This window comes from Lissotriton vulgaris, chromosome 8 (assembly GCF_964263255.1).
Source record: "Lissotriton vulgaris chromosome 8, aLisVul1.2, whole genome shotgun sequence".
Classification (NCBI taxonomy): domain Eukaryota; kingdom Metazoa; phylum Chordata; class Amphibia; order Caudata; family Salamandridae; genus Lissotriton; species Lissotriton vulgaris.
The window spans coordinates 1,418,455,393-1,418,481,046 of NC_141696.1; the positions used below are offsets into that span (position 1 = coordinate 1,418,455,393).

Genomic DNA, 25,654 nt, shown 5'->3' on the forward strand with positions numbered 1-25,654 from the left:
CTGGCAGGTTTGGAGTCATTCTGTGCTACAAGACACAATGTTGGGAAAACTATGTACATGATCCTAAACCAAAAAATCAACTTGAGAGCAACATTCAGTGTCTATAACAAGCCTTTTGATTGCTTGGGAATCCGCCTGGATGGCAATCTCTTGTGGGGCCTGCAGCTATCCAAGAGTAACAACACTCTGGCCTAGCAAGCTGGAACGGTGCTGAGAATCACCAAATCATGTGGAAATCATTCAGAGGGATCAGCTATTTATTTATTTATTGAGTTTTATATTGTGCTGGCTAGACCCATAGGTATCAGAGCGCTTTACATTCGGTTACACAATGTTACAGAAAATTATAACAATTACACATTAAGTAAAAAATAAGCAACACATTGCAAGAGGAAAGATACAGAAAATTATAACAATTACACATTAAGTAAAAAGTAAGCAACACATTGAAAGAGGAAAGAAAGGTGAAAGAAGTAGATAGGGAAATGGGGAGAAAGTGGGAAGTGTGAAGGGGGAGTGTGAGGTAAAAGACGGTAGGAGAGATGAAGAGAAGTCGGCCCAAAGACCGTTTGGATAGGTAACGTCAGAGGAGGGAATCCACATCCCGTCTCCCCTTTAGCTAAACAAGGTAGCTCCATTGGGCATCAGTCAAATAGCTAGGTCTTAACTGACGAGGGAAAGTTCCCATAAGAAAGTCCAGTAGATAAACAGGGTGGGAACTATGAGCAAGGATGGGTGAGGGCAGGGGTCAATAGCTGGAAAGAAGAGAAGAGTAGAGTGGTAGGGTGAAGGGGGAGGAGGGAGATGAGGTCGGCGAGATGCAGGAGAGTTTGCTCAAGGACCGGCTGGGGAGGTGATGGCCAAGGAGGGAATCCATAGCCCATCTCCCCTTTAGCTCGTGAGGTAGCGCCACTGGGCATCAGTCAAAATGGCTGGGTCTCAACTGTCAATGGAGAGTTCACAGAGTCAATGACTGAGGCGACCATTTTGAGGTCAGGCAGGGGGGATGAGTCCTTGATGTACGAATTCAGGGGATCCCACAATTTTCTATAATCCGGATGAAAGGGGGTGCAAACCAAGCAGAGGATCAGCATGATCAACAGAGTGGACCCTGGTTGGACCCAGAGGTATCAGAGCTCTTTACCAGAGGATTGTAGAGATCCCTACCCCCTCCTGGCCGATCACACACTTTCACTTGTAATCAGCTGCTGATAAGCTTCAGGCCGAAGGGGCCTTATGTTTTGCCACCATCTTGGGGTCAGGCAGGCTCGTGGAATCACATGGGGTCCCCATTCACCAACATACCATGTGGGTTTAACAGCGATGTTTCAATATTAATCCCAGGGCGGGCTCACTCCACCTCTCCAAAGCCCTGTGCGCGCTCCCACCTGTTAGATTTGAGGAGCGGTGCAATACTGAGGTGAGGAGCTATACTGGTATACAAAAAGAAAGCGAGCACGGTAATCAATCAATCAATCAAAGCATTTGTATAGCGCGCTACTCACCCGGAGGGTCTCAAGGCGCTTGGGGAGGGGTGGTCCACTACTGCTCGAACAGCCAGGTCTTGAGCTGCTTCCTGAAGGCGAGGTGGTCCTGGGTCAGGCGGAGGTGGGTAGGGAGGGAGTTCCAGGTCTTGGCGGCGAGGTAGGAGAAGGACCTTCCTCCTGTGGTGGCTCTTCGGATGCGGGGGACGGCAGCGAGGGCGTGGCCGGCCGCTCGAAGCTGGCGTTTGGGAGCGTAGAAGTTGAGGCAGCTGTTGAGGTATCATGGGCCTTGGTTGTGCAGGGCTTTGTGTGCGTGAGTGAGGAGACGGAAGGAGATTCTCTTGTTGACCGGGAGCCAGTGGAGGTCTCTCAGGTGTCCGGAGATGTGGTTGCGACGGGGGATGTCCAGGATGAGTCGTGCTGAGGCGTTCTGGATCCGCTGGAGTCTCTTCCGGAGTTTGGCGGTGGTTCCGGCGTAGAGGGAGTTACCGTAGTCCAGTCGGCTGGTGACGAGGGCCTGGGTGACCGTCTTCCTGGTCACGGTGGGGATCCACCGGAAGATCTTGCATTGCATGCGTAGGATGTTGAAGCACGACGAGGAGACGGCGTTGACTTGTCTGGTCATGGAGAGAGAGGAGTCCAGGATGAAGCCCAGGTTGCATGCGTGGTCTGTTGGTTTGGGTGCGCTGCCTAGGGCGGGGGGCCACCAGGAGTCGTCCCAGGCGGAGGGTGAGGATCCCAGGATGAGGACTTCCGTCTTGTCCGAGTTCAGTTTCAGGCGGCTGTTCTTCATCCATTCGGCTACCTCTTTCATCCCTTCGTGTAGGTTGTCTCCGGCAGTGGCGGGGTCGTTGGTGAGGGAGGGGATCAGCTGGGTGTCGTCAGCGTAGGAGATGATGTTGAGGTTGTGCTGGCGTGCGATGGCTGCGAGGGGACTCCTGTAGACGTTGAAGAGGGTTGGGCTGAGTGAGGAGCCTTGAGGGACGCCGCAGATGACTTCGGTGGCTTCTGATCTGAACGGGGGGAGGCGGACTCTCTGTGTCCTTCCGGTGAGGAAGGAGATGGTCCACTCCAGTGCCTTCTCCTGGATTCCGATGTTGCTGAGGCGCTGTACTAGGGTACGGTGGCAGACAGTGTCGAAGGCCGCGGAGAGGTCTAGGAGGATGAGGGCCGCTGTTTCTCCGTTGTCGAGCAGAGCTCGGATGTCATCGGTGGCTGCGATCAGGGCGGTCTCGGTGCTGTGGTTGGCCCGGAAGCCAGACTGCGAGGGGTTGAGGGATCCGTTAGTCTCAAGGAAGGCGGCCAGCTGCTTGTTGACGGTCTTCTCGATGACTTTAGCGGGGAACGGGAGCAGAGAGATGGGTCGGTAGTTCTTGAGGTCGGTGGGGTCGGCTGATGGCTTCTTGAGTAGGGCGCTGAGCTCGGCGTGCTTCCAGCTCTCCGGGAAGGTGGCGGTGTTGAAGGAGGTGTTGATGATGTCCCGCAGGTGGGGTGCGATGACAGCGTCGGCCTTGTTGAAGACGTGGTGAGGGCAGGGGTCGGTCAGAGATCCGGAGTGGATGGAGTTCATCGTTCGGACGGTGTCTTCGGTGCTGATCGGGGTCCAGGCGCGGAGGGTGGTGGTGGGGGGCGGTGGTTCGGTCGTGGCGTGCGTCGGTTGAGTGTTGAAGCTGTTGTGTATGTCCGCGATCTTGTTGTGGAAGTAGGAGGCGAGGGAGTTGCAGAGGTCTTGCGAAGGGGTGATGCCGTTGTTTCCGGCGTTGGGGTTGGAGAGCTCTTTAACGATGTTGAAGAGTTCCTTGCTGTTGTGTGCGTTGTTGTCCAGTCGTTCCTTGAATGCAGTTTTCTTGGTGGTGCGGATCAGTTGGTGGTGTTTTCGGGTGGCGAGCTTGTGGGAAGTTATGTTGTCCGGTGTTGGGTCTCTGCGCCAGGCTTTCTCAGGGGCTCTGCAGTTCTTCTTCGAGTTCTTGAGTTCGTTGGTGAGCACTTATGGCTCAGAGATCTGGGGGGGATAGAAAAACTCCCTCTGTTCAAACCTCTGAAAACAACTTCCTACGACGGCTGTTGCACTTGGGCTGTGGAACACCAATAGACGTTCTGGCAGCAGATCTTAGGCACCAATAAAGTACTCAATATGCATTACTTCTTACAGATCCACACTATCGGACATCATGATCAATTAAAACTATCACACAATTCCGTGGTTTGCCCATATATTAAATGTCCTTCATAATATTGGCTTAGAAGACCTCTGGCTGTATAAAGAAATTAATCACAAAGGCCAGTCTTGATCGAGTTATGAAGGCATACTGGCAGCTACGGTCCGTGCAGGTAACAACGGTGTGGCGGTGGGGCCATGTAAGGGGGTATTTCGAGGCACGATGCAGAGGGGATAATAATTATTTATTTAATTTTTCCTCATCATTGTGCCTTGAAATCCCCCCTTACACGGCCCCCCTCACCGTGGTTACCTGCACGGACCGCGGCTGCAAACTGGGAACATATTAATCAAGCACAGATTAGCTGAGCAGGTCCACTATATGTCGTTCAAACAAGACTGAAACTTTCCTAGATGAAATCTTCCCAGCAGAAAGGAGATCTCTCTATCTAAAATCCTGACTGGGCACCTTACCAGTGGCATCAGTAATAAGATAAATATCTTGAAGAGGGAACAGACCTGTGCCTATGTTCCTTGGGAGACCTGGAAACATTAACTCATTTTCTCCTGTTGTGCCACCATACCCTAAGTAAATGAAAACATTACCTATGTCCACTCTTTATACAGTACAACATTAGGAAGCGCAGCAACAAAGCAGAAGACCTCTGCAGGAGATCGGACGATAACAATATATTTATGGCTGTTTCGTGGTCTAGACAGCCTGGAAATCAAGAGTCCCACGAAAAACAGGGTTCACTGATGTGCTTGCTATCCGAATGATTCCTATGATATCTATTGGTCCGAAACCAGCATTTTGCAATATGCTGACAAATCACAACAGACATTGGGGATGCATAAATGCATTTGCACTATTACAGGGACCTTTAAAGATGCCATTTCCTTGAATGCGCATTCTCCTGTTGTCTTTAAGTGCTAAAATATACCGACCATTTGTGTGGCACTGGGGGGGCTAACTCTCGAGTGCATGGTGAATGCATTAGCAAAATATACACTCTATGAGTATAGCTTCTGAAACTGCTCTCAAGTGTTAAATAGCTTTGAATCAAGCACATTTTCTTCTACACCGATATCGCAAGAATACATCAACTGTTTTCCCTAGAGTTATTTTAATGGTGGAAGCTGTCTTTAATGGGAACTCAGTGAAATATGGGGAAGCCCAACTGAGGGATAAGTCCACGCCTCATGCAGGTGTATTTTACGATCACAAATTCCACAGCTTATAAGTACTCCTCTTCATCCGTACTCAGCACTTAGCACACCAAAGGGTAGTACATAGGTTCGCTTATTGGTCAGTTTAAGATATTTAGTAAGAAAATCTATGAAATCACAGTCTGTTCATATGGTCATTCACAATCATAACTTCTAAAATATTGAACTCAATGGATTATTCATATTATTATCTTATGAGATTGTAAGAGCTAATTGTGAATTTTTTTAAACCTATTGTTGTTAAAAATTCTGTTTCTGGTTGGCAGAGGTATGCACACTGTCCAAGCGGGAGTCACCTCTCTAGTCAGGGTAGGCTACAAACACACTAAAAGATAACCTGTGCTCTCCCTCTGGTAGCTTGGCACATAGCAGGCTGGCTAAAGAGGCAATGTGTAAAGTATTGTGAGCATACAAAAACACAATGAAAATGCCACAAAAGGACTCCTCAAAGGTTTAGAAATAACAGAGAATATTTATCTGAGTAACACAAGACCAAAACGCCAAAAATTCAATTAGTAGAACAGAGCTGTGTATTTTAAAAGAATAAACCAAAAATAGTGCTTAGAAGTCAATAGAGCTAAAAGATTACTTTAGATTGTGCTAGACCGTGGAAAGTCTAAAGTTCAGGCCGACCGCCATGGAGGGCAGGCCGGCTACAGGACCCAGACAAGTCCCACTAACAAAGCACCTTAGATATGGCAAAGCGTCGTATTTGAAGACTCGAGGTGATAACTCAAGGACGCACTGTGTCATCATCGATCGTGGATGCAGTCGAGCTATGGTAACCGATCAACGTGGTAAAAGGAAGCTTCGGCGCCGAACCCCATTGCAGTGCATGCGCTGCATTGTTGTTGAGTCATGCTGTCTGTCGGCATCGAGCCACGCCATCTGTAGAATCACTGTTGCCGAGCGCCCACTGCTTCAGCATTGAAGGCAATGCGTTGGTTCCGATTGGCGGAAAGTCACCACTGTGTCGAAGTAGACTCACAGGTAGCAGATTCCAGCAGCACCAGCGGAATTGTAGGAAGTCTTTGATGCCCCTGAGGCTTCAGAAAACAGGAGGCACGTCAGCAAGTCTTTTGAATCACTCTGGGTTCAAGTGAGATGGGTACAGTCCTTGTCTTCAGAAGGACAGAGATCAGCAGGCAGCAGGGGCAACTCAGCACAGCAGTGAAGCAGTTCCTTAGGACAGTTAGTCAAGCAGAAGGGACACTCCTTGTAGCACAGCCATCCTTACTCCTGGCAGAGTACTTCACATGTCCAGTAGTGTACTGATTTGGTAGGGCCAGAGCCCCAGTACTTATACCAAAATGTGACTTTGTAGTGAGGGGTGACTTCAAAGCAGCTCCTTGAAGTGCACAGATACCCTTTCATTCCAGCCCTATCTGCCTTGCGTTAATCAGTTTTTGTATGGGGACAGGACACACCCTATTCAGATGTGCGAGCTCCCTCTCCCCCTTCCTGTCCAGGAAGGCTATCAAACCAATCAATCAATCAGGGGTTTGTACAGCTCGGTTAATCACCCATAAAGGTCTCAAGGCGCTCAGAATGTAGATGAATGCAGATGAGTCCTTTTACCTAGTCCAAATGTGTATTGGAGACAGGCTGCAGGCACTGAGAGCAAAGTTAACAGCGGAGAAATGTTAACTTTCTAAAAATGGCATTTCTAAAATAGTAATGTTAAATCCATATTTACCAGTAAAGAGTATTCATCATTACCATTCCAAAGTTATGAAACATGATGCAGCTACTCCTTTCTAATTAGGAATTAGAGCTTTAAAATGTTTTAAGGAATTCCCAATGCTAGCCTATGAGAGAAGTAGGCTCCACAGTAGTGAAAAACGAATTTAACTGTGTGTTACTACCAGGACATGTAAAACTTGAAAGTGCATGTCCTGCCTTTTACTTACACATCACTCTGACCTTAGGGCTACCTAGGGCCTATCATAGGGGTGACTTATGTGTAATAAAAGTGGAGTTGAAGGCTTGGCAAATGGTTTTAAATGCTAAGTCGAAGTGTCAGTAAATTGCACACACAGGCCTTGCCATGGTAGGCCTGAGACAGGTTTGAAAGGCTACTTGTGTGGGTGACACAATCAGTGCTGCAGGCCCACTAGTAGCATTTAGATTACAGGCCCTGGGTAAATGGTATATCACTTTACAAGGGACTTATACATGAACTAAATATGCCAATCATGTATACACCAATGTTACCATGTTTTAGGGAAGAGAGCACATGCACATTAGCATTGGATAGCAGTGCTAAAGTGCTCAGAGTCCTAAGACCAACAAAAAGAATTCCTCAAAAGGAGGAGGAGGAAGCCAAAAAGTTTGGGGTGACACTTCAGAGTGGGCCATTTCCCGAAAATTGTGCTTTAAACAGTCGTGCTAATTGGTATGACCTGTTATGGCTGAAAACAAAGATTTGATTTGACACAGTAGAAGCTCCAGCAATTTCTGCCTAGTTTAGCAGTTTTACCTATTGAGCTCATAGAAGCAGGCAAATGGATCATCCAGTGGCTGTAGTTTATAAAGTTTTCTTCTTTATTCCATCTTCCTCTTGTCCTTCTTTTTAGGAGCACCTCTATTAGTTCTGTGGCATTTGTTTTAGATAATTGATTGAATTATAAGTCTGAAATTTGCAAAATCAAACCTTTAAATGGGCGAATAAAAAAGGAAAGAGTGCAATACCCTACCTGAAGTACAAATTTCTGTACAACTCTGAATTCCTGCTGCTCTTGTTCACCCGCATGAACTCAGAGGAACCTCCAGAAGCAAGTTGTCCACTAGTATAATAGGTATCTCTGTAAAAAAAAAAATGGGTGGTGTGTGTCAATATAATATTCATGTTTTATTCTTTTTTGAAGTCTGTTGAGGTACTTGCCTTTTGCTATTCCATAAATATTAGACACTGTTAAATCTACCTATTGTAACACATTGTGGGAGGTCTATCTCTGACTTTAACACAGTGGTAAGAGCTCATTCCACACACATCCGCTCCGTTAGGATCTATGCCTGAAAACTAGTTCTGTCCAACTCCTCTATCTACTATCCAGGCAAGTTATTTGAAAAATCTACGGTGCTAATGAACAGTTGCAACACTTCTGTTATGCTTTGGCATTATTAATAATTATCTGGTGTTGCGCTTCTGTACATATTGAAATAAATCATTTTTAAAACAAGAAGTAGGACAAATTATCATCTCCTGAGCATGGTCTGAAAATGTCTAAAATCATTTATTTTTGAATGGTGACTATTTGTCTAAAGCACTATTCTGGATTGTATCATGATAATACAATCCAGAGCACTATTCTGGATTGTATCATGATAATACAATCCAGAATAGTGTTTTAGACAACTAGTCTGGTAAGAAATTCTTCATTAAATACACAGGGTATGTGAAGTGATCACACTACACATGTGAGTGTAGGAGCACAAGCTTCATTGACTGTATGTCTCCACAGCTTCCATGAACTGACAACTCCTCGTGGGATTCAAACCATAATGTTCTATTGCCATGACAATGACATCATAAATAGCAGTAGCCACAGACATGGACATAGAACCAAAGGAGAGACTATTACAGTATGTTTTATATTCTCAGTTTCTCATAAACGCTCCCACTTTTTCACACATTTATGCAGAGATGCATACAATTCGGAATCACATGTATAAATGTGGTTTAACCAATTCCCAGTTGGCAGACCTCAAATTCAGTAGCCTCAATTGGTATGGTAGCCAGTGTAAAATAAACTCCGAGAGCTTGGCTATGCTCTGCTACTGAAGGACGAGGTAAACATTTGATCTTTGAATATTGCTTCATTAATTATTTCACAGTCAAAAATTCAAGTCTGCAGTTCTGTCTATTCTAGAACATACTGTCAGTCTATTCCTGACAGGAGTACTTCATATGGGGTTTCAAAGTGCTTGGCAGGTTGTACTGTAGGGGGAGTAGACACCCTAGCTCGTAATCCTAAAAACATATGGGTGTATTATTGCTTTGATGTGCTGCCTACCTTTTAGGTCTCTCACAGACAGCATCTGCTGCAGACCTCTTATACAACAAGATACTCGGCTTTACATGTGAGTGCTTTGTTATGGTCTATTATATCAGAACATAGAGAAATGCATTTAGAGTCATGCTATTGAATATTCTCATCACAATCCAGCATTAGCATCGGAGCAGCGAAATTGTAATGCTCCATAAACTTTACTAATCATATGTTAATTTGTGTGTTTATGTGTTGTAATATACATATACAGAAGCCACACTTTGTATAGTCTTTAGCATATCGTATTTTCACATTTATCAAAAAAAGGCGGGAGAAGCACTCCTATAACAGTGCATGACGGAAAAGTCTTTTGAGGAACAGGAATAGGACCTAATATCCCAGACACAGTTAAGTATGGAGGATAAACGAGTAGAATCCAGAAGATGATATTTCCAAGTAGTTTATTCCGTAAATAGGTATAAAAGTACGAACCCCACCAGGAGCAGTATGTCTCCTGCTCAGCCCCTTCAGCAACTGACCTAACTCTCTATCTAACGTTCTACATACCAACATTCTATAGTGCAATGACAATGGCTGAGCATCATATCAGACAAGTTATAATGCAACATACTACACACAGAGTTACTTAGAGTTTCAATTATTGAATGCGAGCATCACGAGACACATGTAGTAAGGAAGTTCATTCTTCATTTCTTTGCTTCAACTTTAAAATATGGACTAGGACACAGCCAAAGCGTTTCGTCCCGAAATATTGAGACTTTTCCAGGGCACAAATGTCCAAGGCCAACGAGATCGTTTTTTGTAAGGAATTCTTCCAAATATTTGTTCGGTTTAAGTTCTGTAAATTCCGTATATGTGGCCAGAGTTATCAGCTGTAAAGTCCCCAGGGGTAGCAGTATGCTTCTAATCAATCTAATCTCGAGTCCTGGTGTATAGCACAAGCCTGAAGTCACAGCCTATCGACAGTATGTACCACGAAAAGATTGACATTTGTGCCCTGATGATGTTGATATTGAAATGTGCTTTTAAGTTTTGCTTTATGTGGCAGGTGCATGATAACTCACGATAGTTAGCAGGGTAGTTTACTATTTTGCTTTGGAAACATAAAAGTAGATAACTTTCATTTGAAGTCTGTTGTGATTTACCCTATGCATGGGGATGAGAATGATCCTCCTGTACAATGCAGTCGAGATCACAGATACATTCAATGCCGTGCAGCGAATGCAGCCGTGTGAGCCTTTGCTCAATGATGGGAATGAGGGGTGTTTACCTGTTCCAGGAAGCCAGTGCAACCTGATTAGTCCCAATTTGGAGGAGTTGGTGGGAAGACATTCTGGAGAAAGAATGCAATGTATTTTAACTGTCTCTTAAAATACTTTAGGAGATCTTGTCCTTACTGTGTCGAGGGAAGACCTTTCCCTAACTCTGCAATATTAGACCATATACTCTTGGTTCTTGAGATAAACTTGTAAACGCTTATGCCTTTCTTTGCCCCAAACCTTTACTTGGTTCAAATTTAAGACTGACGCCTTCTGCTTAGGATTGCCCTATGCCATTTTCAGGTACTTTATTTAGATTAGGGAAGTTCCTTTCCTGATACTTCCTCTGTTTTGCATCTTATGCCTTGTAATGATTTATGCTGCCATCTATCTTCTTATAGTCCGCTGTATGAAATAACCCTACTGAGTTTGAACATTACATGAAATATGATTTACTGAATTGGTAAAGCCAATAACTTTGACTCATTTGCTAATAAACTTTAGTGGTTTGAAAATCATCCTCTCTGTCGTTCTTGTGGAGCCAAATGGATTTCAATGTAATTTGGAATTGTACTGATGTTAGCTCCCAGAATACTCTTTAAGCTATAACCTATGGTCCATACGACCAGTGGTGCAATCTGTTTGATGTCTACGCCAAACTCTGAAGATATAGAAAATTACGCTGCATCACCCAGCCATGCAAGACACAGGAAAAAAAGCAAAAACCGTCTCGATAATGTGGATATGCGAATTTATGTTGAAGTCACTCTCCTCTGTGACCTGGCCCACTGAAAGCAAAAAACAGTCAACTTTTGCCATTGTATCTTTCCACTTGCAACAAACGACACTGAAGGGCATCTTTTCTATATATAGTTCTTTGGTTTTTAGGTATGGAAGATGCAGTGGTGGACTTCTCTGAAAGGTACTGCAGACAATTAGAACAACACATGTCTGACTCCAGGAACCCCTAGTAATGGGCTTACAAGGAAAATATTTGTTTCTGACTCCAACGGACTTGTAGTAACAGCCAGAAATACTGTAGTTTGTTTACAGTAATACGTATCTGACTCCAGGGACCTCTATTAATAAATTAAGGTACTGCGGCCTGTTAAGAAAATATCGGTTTCTGACTTCATTGAACTCTTAACGCTTTAAGATACAATGAAACATGATTTGTGTCTGTTTGGATGAGTTGTATCTTCCACATCTGACCAGAGAGAATTAATTTCGTTTTTACTCATTGCTGTAACATTTCACTTTTAACATTTCACTTTTAACAGACATCAAAGTGTATTCCTCCTTTCTCCATATGCTCTACTTTGTCAGTTTCTCTCAAAGCCTGGCTCCCATATACAAGTGGCTGGTTTTAATTTCAAGTATTAGGGTGACTTTAGTGCCATTAGAACGAATGTAGAGCCCTGATTAGGACTTTTATCAACACAGCTCAGCGTTAGCGTCTTTATTTAGGGTATAGAAAACAAGTAAACCTCATTAGACTTGTGAAAAATTGATCAGCAAATTTATGGCGAAGCCACACTAATTGAGATCTTGCCTGTGAAAAACAAAAACACAGTTGACTTTTTACCATGGTCAACAAAAGGCATTGAAGAGCATTTTATCTGCACATAATTCTCTGGTATCTAGGCATTGAGGAGACAATGATGGACACCTTTGCAACCTCAAATAATTACCTAAGATACTGTAGCCCGAATACAGGACGGTCTCCAGGGGTTTCTGGGAATAGGCTAAGGTACTGCACCCTGCTTCAGAAAAGACCTTGTTTCTGACTAAAGAGACATTTAGCAGCAACCTAAGGTACAGCAGCCTGCTGCAGAACATATCTGTTTCTGACTCCAGGAACCTCTAGCAATAGCCTACGGTATTGCTACAGAAAAGGATATGTGTCTGAATCTAGATGCCTCTAATGACAACCTAAGGTGCTAGTGCCTGCTAGGAAAACATGTCTTTAAGAATGCATGGACCTCTAATGGCCACTTATGGTTCTGCAGCCTGCTACAGAAAAATATCTCTGTCTCCAGGGGCATTGAGATTCAATCAGTTGAATCTTTTTTCTATTTTGAATAATTGTTTTTCTTTTTGAACATTGCTGTACCATTTTTTATGTTTAAGAGGTGACACATTTAGTTCCACCTCACATTCTGCTCACTCATTTTTTCTTTTCAATTACCATGTCCTTATTTCCACATACAAGTGTCAAGCATGTTAGTGTAAACAACAGACTAAGGTACTGCACCCTGCCTCAGAAAAGGATTTGGGTCTGACTCCAGGGAACCTGCTTCAGTAACCTCTGGCAATGGCCTAAGATACAGCAGTTTGATTACAGCAAGGAACATGTTTTGGCTTCAGGAACCTCTAGTAACAGCCCAAGGTACTGCAAGCTGCTTAAGCAAAACTAAGTTTCTAACTACAGTAACGTATAGTAAACATTCAAGGTACAGCAGTCTGCAACAGAAAATAATTTGTGACTGACTCCAGAGACTTCTAGCAACTACCACCCCCTCTTGCTATTTATGGGACGCGTCTGACCACTGGGATCAGAATCAGATGTGAAAAATACCGAAGTGAATGGTTATGTGTCCAATTCACTTAAATTAGGTTGCACCACTACCAGTGACATTGGTGTAAGATGTTTAAATAATATTTAACACATTTAACAAGAAATGGAGGTACATTAAATATAGCGCATTTGGTGGTTATTGCAGAAACCTTGATCACATACCCTCCCCTCCTCCTTTGTTTACATTACACTGGATGCCTGGTCAATACAGAATTCTGTTAAAGATGGCCTGTATTACCTTTAACGCCCTTGTCTATCCCATGCTGGTATATACAGCAACAGAAACCTCAGGTTGTTGATCAGGAGCAGGATATACTTAGCCTGGAGAGCTCCAGGTTTTATTGAACCAACATTTTGAACGAGATGTCACACCTGGAACTTTACATTGTTGATCCATATTCTTCTTGCTCTGCATCTTTTTGAAAAACTCTAAAGTCTCCCTTCTTTGTGTTTGCCCCCCCAAAGTATGTGAATAAACATATAGATTGTTTCTCCAGGTGTTTCATAAGTTACATTTCAGGTTAGCTTTATATTTAGATTAGGGAAAGAGCACCTTGCCTCTGTCAAACTGTTCTTATGAAAAGCATCATCTTCATCTCTTATCACAGTTGTTAAATGTCTGGTGCTTAAAGGCATCATACTTACATGCTATATCCAATGTCCCCGCATGCTGTTTTTCCATAGTTGTCATTCCAGTCATCCATACACACGGACTTCCATCCTGTATACTTGGATGAGTAGGCTTGAAGTAAAAAGAGGGGTCCATGCAATCTAACTGTAATGCAACAGGAACAACAAATCAGTGAGGGTCGCTCTACACATATGTTCCCCCAAACTATGGTTAAGGTTCAATGGTACTTTTGATAACAATGAAAGAATGAACTCAAACATCATGGTGGAAACTGTAGTCTTAAGGTAAACATGCAGAGGGGATAGCATCATGGGATAGCACTTGTGTTGCTTTGAAGGAATGTACATGTACCAGCAGGTCTTTTCCTCACAGTAGCTATTAAAATAAGGCATTTTTTGTTTGCTCAAGTCATAGGATGGATGAGTGAACATTAGGTGGTATCAAAGGGTACAACAGTTATAGACATAACATTACTTTTAGGTCAGGCCAACAGAAATTCTTAGCCGTCACACCAGCCTTCTCTTTTTCAAAAACTTCATAATAAAAACTCACACACAGACGTGGGTACAAAGTGTATTATTCTACATATTATCATTGATGAGTGTGGAGAGGGGCATACTCCCCCACTCAGCAATGGTAATAACAAGCAAGCTACATTCTGCACATCTTTACATATGGTTCATGACATGGCATTCTTTTAATGTTTATTTGTTTTTTTGTGTTTAGAAAGCTTTATTGAATAAGGAAGAGAAAACTTGATATAAAAATATAATACTGAGAATAAAACACAAATCCTCATAGTAATATAGAATACAACTTAGAAAGAAAAAGGTGAAAATAATAATACAGCATAAAATGCTAGAGGGCAACCAATATAAAAGGAAAATATAGTCGCAAAGTAACATATAAAAATAGCATTTTTGGTATGTTTATTTGTTTTAACAAAAGGTTTAAACCAAAACCATGACGCATGGGGTTACTTTGCAGTAAGGTAGAATCAGGTTGAAGAGGCCTCTAAATATTAGCTGACTTGTTTCCCTGTCTAAAGTCATTATAACATGAAGTCTATGAGGCAGTAAACAGTGTTTTTCTGAGTCAGGTTTGCTGCATTGTACTAATATACTAAATTCTGATCTTTGCACATTAGTAATAAATGTGTGAATGTGCTTTTACTGGGACAGTTGCTTGAAATAACGTGTTGAGGCAGTAAAACGCTTTGCCTCTTTGCAATGGAATAGGATTTTACTCAAGATTTCACTTGATTTTTTAACATATATCAATTCTTGTGTTTTCCGCTCAATGTGAAGCCAGTCTGTTTGAACATGGGACTCAGTATGCACATAAATGAATAAATGTTAAATGTCGTACACTTGTAAAGGGCACAGCTGCCCCAGCAAAGGGGCGTCCCGGCGCTGTATACCGCTGGGGAACCCTTCCTGGCTTTCCCTGTGAGATGGTCCCTCCTGGGCATCTCCAAGGTGAAGACAAGCATCCCCGGCGCTGATGGGGCCGTTAGTAGAGATTAAGCAAGCTATTGCCCAGAGCTGCTGAGTGGGACCCATGGTTGGAGTAGGCACCGAGGCGAGAATTATCGAGTCCGCTGACCATGGCCCATGGCTACATGCATTGTAGCGTTTGAGGCAGCCCGTCTGCATCAATGTTTGACATAACAAGTGTTACCCGGGGCCAGGTGCATGATCAGATATCAGTACTCCAATGATGGCTGTTTTATACTACTGCTCTTTGGGACAGTGGGGTAGTTTCCAATGCTTACTTAAGGGCCAGTGGCATCTCTTTCTGCACCACTGCCCCCGTTTATTCTTTCATGTTCTACTCACTTGAAAGTATCATAAGAGTCCTGAACAATTGTATGCTTGTTGAAACTGCAACAATAAGTTTTGCATTAGCAAATGGGCAGAGTTCAAAAGCAGTAAATCTGCAGTCATCATAAATTTTGTGTTTGGGAGCTTTTTAGTAAGTTGTTTGAACCAGTTTAGAACTTGCTAAAATCGACCATCATATGGAGCTGAAGATGTTGTTGACCCCCGTTCGAAGGTTGAGGATGGTATTAGCATTCTTACCCCACATTGTAGGCCACAATGGTGAATCAGTATGGGTAGGTTTTGGGGGGAATGATTCTGACCTGGAAAAAAGAGTCAAGTGTTACTCCATATTCTGCTTCTTGGAGTCCTTGGGTGAAAATCGACCCAAGCTCGGGAAGAATGGATTTTATTCTGCGGATTTCTATGTTTTCGGTTCACTGGATGCACTCAACAGCAGGTGATAGTACTTTGAATGCATGGAAATTGTGCAATGTTTGGAAATTTAAGAATCTCTCAAATTACACACCAAAATGATCCTCTGGAATAATCTATGGTCTTTAAATTTGTTTTCAGAAATTCCACTGACTATTCCTGAGAATATATATTTTTTAATTTCACTTAGCCATTAGGATAGTTATGGTCTATTCTCAGATCCTAGGGTCTGTGCATTGTCTTCACCATTTAAAAGTAAGCGACTCTTGATGACAGCATACTTCTGCCAGTGATTCTCTTTTCTAGATCCACAGACTTAGGTGCTAAAATTGCTATGATACCTTTTAACTCACCCTCTCGTAGTTTCTCCAACACCCCTTTCCACCCCCTAAATCACAACCGTACTAAAACATGTTGCTCATATTTTTATTGGGAGAATGTTATGGCTTCATTTCATTTCAGTTAAATCCTCCGCCCTTCACCTTACTGAATGCATATATTTACTGTATATTGTTCATTAAAATCATGGCCTTTGCAAAAGTTTATTTATGGCTGTATATAATTCTTGTAATCTCCCGCTGTGTGTATGCCTTCACTCTATATTAGTTAACAACTTCACAGTGGTGTAGATATTTCATTAGAACTGCATATAATTTGTGTCCTTTTGGGCTGCATTTTTTTGTTTGTCCGACACCTGTAATTTAATCTCCTTGCGTTGGCACACATTTCATTCTGTCTGTGCCTTGTTTAGGGCATACTTTTGATTTGTGCGCAGTCTAGATGGCTGTCACATGACATCTTTTTCAAACCCACTTCCATTAACAAGGTCTCCTCCCTCACCATCAACCAACAGGTCAGTGTTGTATCTTCCACATGCTCCAATACCCTCCACATCCTCTGTAGACCTTCAAATGGATCCCACCCGAATCCAGAAAGACCATCACCCACACACTCATAACCAGCAGACTGGACTACGGGAACACCCTCCACACGGGAATCAACAAATCTCTACTCCTCGAACACTAGACAATCCAGAACGCTGCACCTAGATTTGTCCTCGGCATCCCACGACAAGACCAATTCACCCAGCACCTATGAGACCTCCACTGGTTAAGAGTCAAAAAGACAGTGACCTTCAATCTGCTCACTCACGCCTACAAATCCCTCCACAACACTGGACCCCACTACCTCAACAAAAGAGTCTCCTCCACGCACCCAAGAGAAACCTCCACTCCGCCGATCTTGCTTTGGCCAAAATCCCACGCATCCGAAGAGCCAGAATGGGAGGAAGAGCCTTCTCCTACCTCGCGGCCAAGACGTGGAACGAACTCCCCCTCAACATCAGACGAGCCCCCACACTGCAAGCATTCAGGAAGAGTCTCAAGATCTGGCTCTTCGGATAAGACGGAACTGCTCAAATACTCCATCCCCCCCAGCACCTTGAGACCCTCACGGGTGAGTAGTATACTTTGCAAATCCCTGATTAATTGATTGAGGGCTGAAGCTTGGATGCACATCTGAGATACGACAGTAAGATGCTTTGCCTGTTTGCATTAGGGTAAGATTTTACTCGAGATTTCATTTGATTTTTTAAATAAATTTGTTCTTGTGCTTTTAACATATGGGTGCTTTTTGCTGTTTGCAGTCATTTTTGTCCCTGGTCCACGGTTGTTAGACCTGTCAGCATTAGGGTGGTCTTCCCCCAAACCTTTTACCTACTTACCTCCAATTTTTGCTGAAATTAGTTTTTGTTGGTCTTAGGACTCTGTGCACTTTTTTACACTGCTAACCGGTACTCAAGTGCTTGTGCTCACTCCCCTCAACATGGTAGGGTTAGCTTATACCTAATTGGCATATGTAATTTACTTATAAGTTCCTTGCCAAGTGATATACCATAAACCCCGGGTCTGTAAATAAGATGCTACCAGTGGGCCTGTAGCACCTATTGTGTTACCCACTGGAGTAGCACCCTAAAACATGTCCCAGGCCTCACACTGCAGACTGAATGCAGTTTTAAACTGTTATGTCAACTTGGAATTTAAACCCCCTTGCCAAGCTTTAAACTCCACTTTTATGAAATATACTTCACCCCTAAGGTAGGCCCTAGGTAGCCCAGAGGGCAAAGTGCAGGATATTTAAAACGTAGGCCATGTTCTTTTACGTTTCATGGGTCCTGGTAGTGAAAAACTCCCACATTTTTTTTCACTACTGTGAGCCTTACCCCTCCCACATGATAACATAGGGTATTCTTTATTGCACTTATTTAGCTGTAATTCCTAATTTGGAGCAGATAGATATGTCAGGTTTGTTACCTATGACATTTTAATGATAAACCCTCTTTAATGGTAAAGTCACATTTTTTTGTTACAAATTTGAAAATGCCACTTTTAGAAAGTGGGCATTTTATTGGCCTAATCCCTTTGTGCCTGAAGATAGCCTTGGGTAAGGGTTACATGCCTGGGTTTGTTTGACAGTTAGACTTTGAAAATTCATACCAGACAGTCACACAATAGAGGGATTGGGTGTGCCTTAATAGGCCATCTGCTGGTAGGATGATGGGCGGAGCTGAGCACAAACCCACTTAAACCTGAATAGCCTGTGCTCTGTCTTCATACAAAGGGCCTGTATTGTCATTGCAGATAGCTTGGAGCCAGGGCAGGGGAGTCTGGAAATTTCACACACTTCATAGAACTTTCCAGAATCTTCTCCCGCCTTCCAGATGAAGGGCACAAAGGTATATAAAGACCTTCAGACCCACTCTTCAGTACACTACTGGACCTATGGAAGGACTCTAAGAGGACTGGCTGCTGATGTGACCTGCTGTGCACTCTACAAGACTGTTGCTGTACCTGGAAGGACTGAGTTGCTGCATTGGAGCCTTTATTGAATCTTCAGAGGCCAGCCCTGCTGTTGAGTCCTCCATCTTCATCTGCACCCAGGATTTCCAGAAGTGACTCCCAGGGCTAGGTTGAACGCACACCTGGACCCAGCGTGAGTGAGTCCCGAACCTCCAAGAGGTATCCCACCAGCACTGGACCCTTGGCTGTGATGCTAAAGGTACACAGATGGGCAATTTCCAAAACTGAGAACTTAAACCAAATTTAGCCAAAAAGTGCTCTGAGAACCAGAAGAATACCAAGACCAACCTGCTCGTCTATCCGCCTGAGGTGCATCGCAGGTATGATGGACTTTGAGGGCTTCTCCTGCTACTTTCTTCTTTGCAGCAACAAATCCGTTTGAGCAGTCCTTCGCCAAAGAGGTAACTGACCTCGTGGAACTCTCTTTGGCTACTGACCTCTGCTTCATAACACTGGAGTTTTTCAACTTACATTTTGGGGACTAATTCCGAACTTAGATATCTTCACCGTGGTTTCTACCCAAGGCCATCGAATGATGACACTCCCTATTTGGACACCTCCTGCAGCCTTGCCCTGCTGAACTTTACTTTCTCAGACACTTTTTTTCAAGAAGATTGCTAAATCCGTAGATAATCGCTGACTTGACCCAATACACTACTTGTATCAGAACCGCGCACCATTGTAATTGGCTGTAACTTCCGACTTTGACCCGGTCTTGCGTGACTAGATGTCCGCATTTGGCGGCAAGAACTTTCAGGTGCTAGTTTTCACTAAAAACTTTAAAAAATGCATAACTCTGTTTCTACTAATTGGGTTTTTGTCATTTTGGTGTCAAATATTTTATTAAAATGTACTTTATTTTTCTAAATTCATTTGGGAATTTTTCTTATCCTGAGTTTTCACTTTATAATTGTTTATGTGCTGTATAAATACTTTACACATTGCTTCTAAGTTAAATCTGGCGGCCTTTTGCACCAAGCTACTCATGGTTAAGCACAGGTTAATGTAGTGACTATTAGTGGTTCACCCTGCAGGAATTTGGATCTAAGCACTGCTTTTGACACTGTATCCCAGGAGGTTTTGGTAAAAAGATTGAGTGAATGTGGGGTTCATGGCAAGGTCCTTTCTTGGTTCGCTTTCTGGGGAGGAACACTCTTTCCAAGTGGTATCCCCACAATTTTCCTCAGGCAAACATCAACTTGAGTTTGTGGTCCCTCAGTCTCCCACGCTTAGCACCACCCTCTTTAACATCTATGTCCGCCCTCTTGGAGCCATAGTAGAATCTTTTAGCCTGTAACTGGTGTCATTTGTAGATGACACACAGCTGATCTTATCACATTCTTCCATTGAAGAGGGATGTACCCTTCTTTTCAGGAATTATATGGCCTTAGTGGAGCAATGGATTAACTGGAATTGTCTACAATTAAATGGGAATACAACTGAGGTCCTAACAATTGATAAACAAATTCGGGCCACTCACTGGTGGCCTGAGATATTAGGACAGCCGCCCATCCCTAAACCCGCTGTAAATCTGGATCGATAATTCATTGTTATTTGAACCTCAAATCAAGAAGGTGATTTCCTGCTGCTTCTGCTTGCTTGGAAGCCTAAAAATGTCCTTTGGGAGTTTCCTTTTTCAATTCAGATGACGATTGCTCAGGCTCTGATAATCTCATGTTTAGATTACGGTGACATCCTTTACCTTGGCATTGCCAAGTATGCCAGGAATAGGCTTCAAATCATCCAAAATGTTGCAGTGAGTCTACTTCGCCATGTGCCTATACAATCAGTGTTTCCGGTCAGCTTTGCATTTTGCATTGGCTTCCTGTGCAGAAATGCATAAAAGGGCAGATTGATCATTAGTTCATGCAGCGCAGCACGCATAAAAGGGAAAAGGCAGTAATGCGCCATATTTCACATTATACGGTAGACTGCTGTGTTTAACTTGCACTGGTGCACAATGTGTTGCTTAGCATGAATGCAGGCACCCTCACACAATGGTGCAAGGGTGCCTGTGTTGTAAATAGGATTGTTTTTAGGATTGTTTCCTGCACAAAAACAATCCTCATAGAAAGAGAGGAAAAACTGAGGAGAAATAAAGATATTTCTCCTCGCTACACCTCTCCTGGGTGAGTGTAGCATTATGACGCATTCCCAGGCCTACCAGTAACGGTAAATCTGGAAGTGCACCAAAAGCCATGGGTGATTGCATGGGAACACTCACGCTCCACCCATGGAACGCCTCCCTGGGCCAGAGTAATGCAACGCAGCGGTTTGCGCTGCCTTGCATCACTCTAGAATTTATCAAGCCACTCAAGGCTGTGCAAAGTGAGGAAGGTCGTAACATGCCTCAGGGCACCATGAAGCATATTGCGGCCCTCGAACAACCACAGGACTGCCAGGGACCTCTGTTCCCTGGTGATTGCGGCGGTGCAATACCCTGTCCAGCCACCCCAGTCGTAATAGGGCGGTCGGAGCACCAGTGTGCTGGGGGTTGGACTGCCCCCGCCGCGCGAGTCCGGCGGTCCTCGGCCTTCCAGACTCGTAATCAGACTCCGAGTCAGCACTCAGGGAGCACCATAGACCAGCAAGAGACGCAGCTGACATGGGTCCAGTCTGAGCAAGGTCACACGCTGCGGTAGGGTAACAGCCAAGAGTCACAATGCAGTCAATGACAGATGGATCAGATGTCACAGATGGGCTGAGGAGTGCCTCTGCTAAAACTGTTATAATGGGAGAATTGTGGTTCAATGGTTAGAGCGGCAGACCCTGATGCAGAGGTCTAGCCCGGGACCAGGGTTCAATTCCCCGCCTCGGCGAGTCTTGGGCTCAAAATTCCACGGACCTGATAATTCTCGCCTCGGTGCCTAGTCCAATCATGGAGTCCCACTCTGCAACTCTGGGCAATAGCTTGCTTAATCTCCACAACGGCCCCCACAACGCTAAGGATGCCTGGCCTCCACCTTGGGGGTGCCCAGGAGTGGCCGCCTCACAGGGAAAGCCAGGATGGGTTCCACAGCGGTATTCGTACAAGCGCCTTGAGACCCTTGCGGGTGAGTAGTGCGCTATACAAGTATCAATTTACATTACATTACATTTACATTACATAAGAATAAGAAAAACTGAAATCTTGTATTCATGACATGCAACAAGTCTGGGGCAGAGTCATATTTTATCTTGTATTACATTGCAAATTTGCAAGTAAAATAGAAGAACACACACATTCAGACACACGCATCACACCTGCTGGGTGTCAGGGAAGCAATGACGTTTAGAAGAAAACATAGAAGGTAAGGTGCTCGTTCACCTCCTAAAATTGTACATTTTGTGAGGCAGAACTGACAAGACAATGCACTTACTGTTTTATTAAGTTTATGTTGGGAGTGTCAAATGTGTGCTCCAAGTTGCCAACATCAGCATTAAAATTGCAAGGGTTACGATGTGTTTACAAATTGGCGGCACTGGCATTAGGACCGGCCAAGAGGTAAATCCAACGATAACAAACATGGATATTGCAAAACAAGCAACATTTTAGGAAGATTCTCAACGTATTTTCTTGGATCTCATGCACATGTGAAGTTGTTTTCTTCCCTCAAAGTTCGTTTTTTCTACAGGACCAATTCCTCGTCTCCGTTTGTCATGCGTTCAGCATTTAAAATACTACCGTGTGTTTTTCACGACAGAGCCCCTTTTGATGCTCATGACGAGCTCAGCTCGTCATGATGCACAGTTGAGCTGTGCTGATGACGAGCTGAGCTCGTCATGACACCAGCAAAATGGCAATTTCCAGCACAGGGGGGGGGGGGAAACGCCTAGCAGCCAAGGTGTTAAGTTGCGGAAAACAAAATCTAACAGAATCAATGAGCAATGCAATACCGATTTTTTGGGGGGGTGTAGGCGGAAAGGGGTTCTGGCTTTATTTTTACTGTAAACTGGCCAGTGGGGTAGTAGCAGAAAGTATGACGTCAGAAAGAGCAACTATGCAGTGGTAGTCTAATGCGAGGAACCCGTTGATCTTTTTCTAAACTGACGGTTAAGAAAGAGATATGGGTCTGAAAATATATATTTTTTGCACAAATAAGATACACCCAGGTGTACATAAAAAGCCATTTGCTGGTGTAAATCCCGGCTCCTGCTTCATTAGATTAAGTCCTGCGAAATTCTGATGCACAGAATGAAGAGGGAAATGTTTCCATCAAGGTCTTGTTTCCACAGTTGATCATACCGGGGTAGGGTCTGAAACATGGATATTCTTCAGGAAGTGGCAGGCGGGTGGACATTTGGAAGACGTGGAAAGGCCACAGCCTGTGAATTTTGGGGGTATTTACACACCTAACCAATAGTTTTCACCATCCCACGTACACAGAGTTGGAAAGGTGCATAAGTAAGCTACAAAGATTCCAAAACAGCTGTTTTTCTTAGGTTCAGGTTGGGGTTAGATATGTAATCAAGTGATTTAATAACACACACTGTAGAACAAAAAAAGTGTGTTAATGCACTTACCCAGGAGGACTGAGGGAGAGGTGCAACTAGGAATGTGCGTAGATTTCTTTTCAAAGTGAGGGGTTGCTGTGAATTTCCAGAAAGTCTAAAATCTTTGCAAATAATAAGTGGTACCTGGAGATTTTAAGATTTACGACTTTGTTTAAAATGCACGAGAACAGACCCCACAGGTGGCAAAGAACGATCGTGTTGTCTGGGAGAACCAGTGGCATTCATTATATTTCCTTAAGCACAGTATGGGTAGCCTGCATATCCTGATGCTTGGGGTGGGATGGCATCAATTGCAGAAATACAAAAGTCAACTTAGAAACTTTCCACAGAATCATGGGAAGGTTTGTATGCAGGACTGTACATTCGATTTGTGAAACTGACTTGAAAACTGAATTTGCTGTGACTAGCTATCGAACAGAACCCTACTAATGTATTTTTTTATAAATGATATTCATCTATGTAGTTTTATAGAGCACATTTTTTAGTTTTATGTAGCATAGTTTGGGCCACTCTGGTAATATGAGTGCTACAATTTACATAAATAAAATGAACATTGACATTATTTTTACCAAACACATGCATTAAATAACCAAATAGGGATGGTCAATAGGTTTATATCCTCTTATGACATAAAAGAACTAGCAGAGTTGATCTAAGAGCTTGCCGGGATTATCTTCGAGTCAGGCACAGAGCGAAGCTGGAGTGGATGAATGGAGGATGAATTGAGAGTCAGATGGTAAATGTCTAACATTATCAACAGGTGGAGATAAGAAATTAATACCCAGATAGAAACGCATCAGTAATGTTCACTGCAACCACGAAGAAATGAAAACTAAGACAGAAAATGTGGATTTTTCCGAGATAAATAGGTTGATTAGTTGGGAATTCCTAGAAAAGATTAATAGTTCATTGTACATATTATTCTCGCATGGTTTGTTCTGATAATTGACTGGAAAAACAAATAGGTCTCAGTGAACTTTGAGATAATGACAGCATGCATAGATGTACATGACGTATAGAGGGCATACCTATCACCAGAGCGCCTTACACAATTGTGATTTTTATAGATAGTGCAAAAGAAGGCACAGAAAGGAGCAGGGTCTTGCATCAAAGGCTGGGGTAAGAGAAGAGGAGGATGCTGGTGTGAGGCCTACAGGGATGGTCAGAACAGCCAGGGGAGTGCCAGGGCCATGGTTGGGGAGGGGACTTGGAAGGGGTGGAAGTAGGAACTCTGTAGAGGTGGACCACAAAACAAATGTTTGCCTGTGTGAATATGTTTTTATTGGCATTTCGTGCAGTATGTGGTTGAGAAATCCACTTGAAGCATTTTTCGACTGACTAATGTTTTCCTAGGGATACAGGTAAATGTAAATGTAAATGTACATGTATTTATATAGAGCAAATCGCCCACATCGCAGGCATCTATGCGCTTGCTTAGGGAACCCGTCCTGGTATTCCCCTGTGAGATACCCCGGCAGGGTATCCACAAGGTGAAAGCCAGGCATCCCGCCGCGAGGGGCCGTTGTGGAGATTAAGCAAGCTATTGCCCAGAGTCGCAGAGTGTGAACCCGTGAGTTGAGTAGGCACCGGATCGAGAATTATCGAGTCTGTGGAATTATTGAGCCCAACCCCCGTCGGGGCGGGGAATTGAACCCTGGTCCAGGGCCGATCTCAGCTTCCGGGTCTGCCGCCTCTAACCCCTGAGCCACAGTTCTCCACTCTAACCCCTGAGCCACACTTCTCCACTCTAACCCCTGAGCCACACTTCTCCACCCATAACAAGCGCAGAGGTAGGAAATTCAGAACCGCACATCGATATCCTGTGACAAAGGCAACATGCTTATTATATTTGAGCTACAGAGTGTACTGAAACCACAAACAACACACTACCAATGATGTAAACAGGGATAATCATAAAGATGTGCTCTTTAAATAAACCCACTCAAGATGGTAGCACACCTCATCCCTCTTCAAATTGAGGTCAATATATAATAATAAGCAAAGTCACATAGGGAGGTATTTGTAAAATATGTAATCTTCCTTTGACATATACAGTTTATTTTTCTTTATTTAACACTGCAGCAGCCCTTCTGTCCACCGCAGAACAGCCGGAACCTGTTTTGTCCTATACTAGGACTTTTTAAAGGAAATAACTATGGGAAATACTAAATTGTAATTCTAATAAATATTGTGCTTCTCCATGAAGCTCCTGCATTTTGTTCAGTCTTCCCCCTGTGGTCCTGGGTGTGTCGGGATCCGTGGGCCTGGCTGTAGATTGTTTTCCATATGTTTTGTGTCATAAGGCGAGGATGTGACAGTGTGTGCTCTGCTTCAGGATGGGCACCAAGGTGTTCTGCCTAGAGCAATCCTTCATGTGGCTGCTGCCCCAGGCCACTGTTTTATAGAATGCATTTACTGTCTTCAGGCGTTTGCTGGGGCAGGCAGCCATGAGCGTGTATGTGCCTGCTCATTCATTACTTTCTTTAATGTTCTAACATTTTTGCAGTCTTTTGCTGGGGTACTGGCTGAGTTAGGGGCATTTTGGAGCCCACAGATGTTCCAGTTTTTCCCGATTTTTCGGTCTTCCTGTTTGTGTTGAGTGCCCCCTGGGGATGGGCCTAGATATTTTTTTATATTTTGGGAATTTGTTTTTTATTCGGTGTGTGATGGGAAACACTGTACCCTTTGACGTAT

General features: G+C 43.7%; 1 protein-coding gene across 3 annotated transcripts in view; it reads right to left on the reverse strand.

Annotated features, from left to right (window-relative positions):
• TMPRSS2 (transmembrane serine protease 2) overlaps positions 1 to 25,654 on the reverse strand; it is a 306,146-nt gene that overhangs the window by 87,510 nt on the left and 192,982 nt on the right. For all 3 annotated transcript variants that reach the window (XM_086935437.1, XM_086935438.1, XM_086935439.1), the window contains 2 exons: positions 13,368 to 13,497; positions 7,569 to 7,676 (listed from right to left, as the gene is read on the reverse strand). In XM_086935437.1, coding sequence (XP_086791563.1) covers positions 7,569 to 7,676; positions 13,368 to 13,497 — 238 coding nt within the window. The remainder of the gene's footprint in view (positions 1 to 7,568; positions 7,677 to 13,367; positions 13,498 to 25,654) is intronic.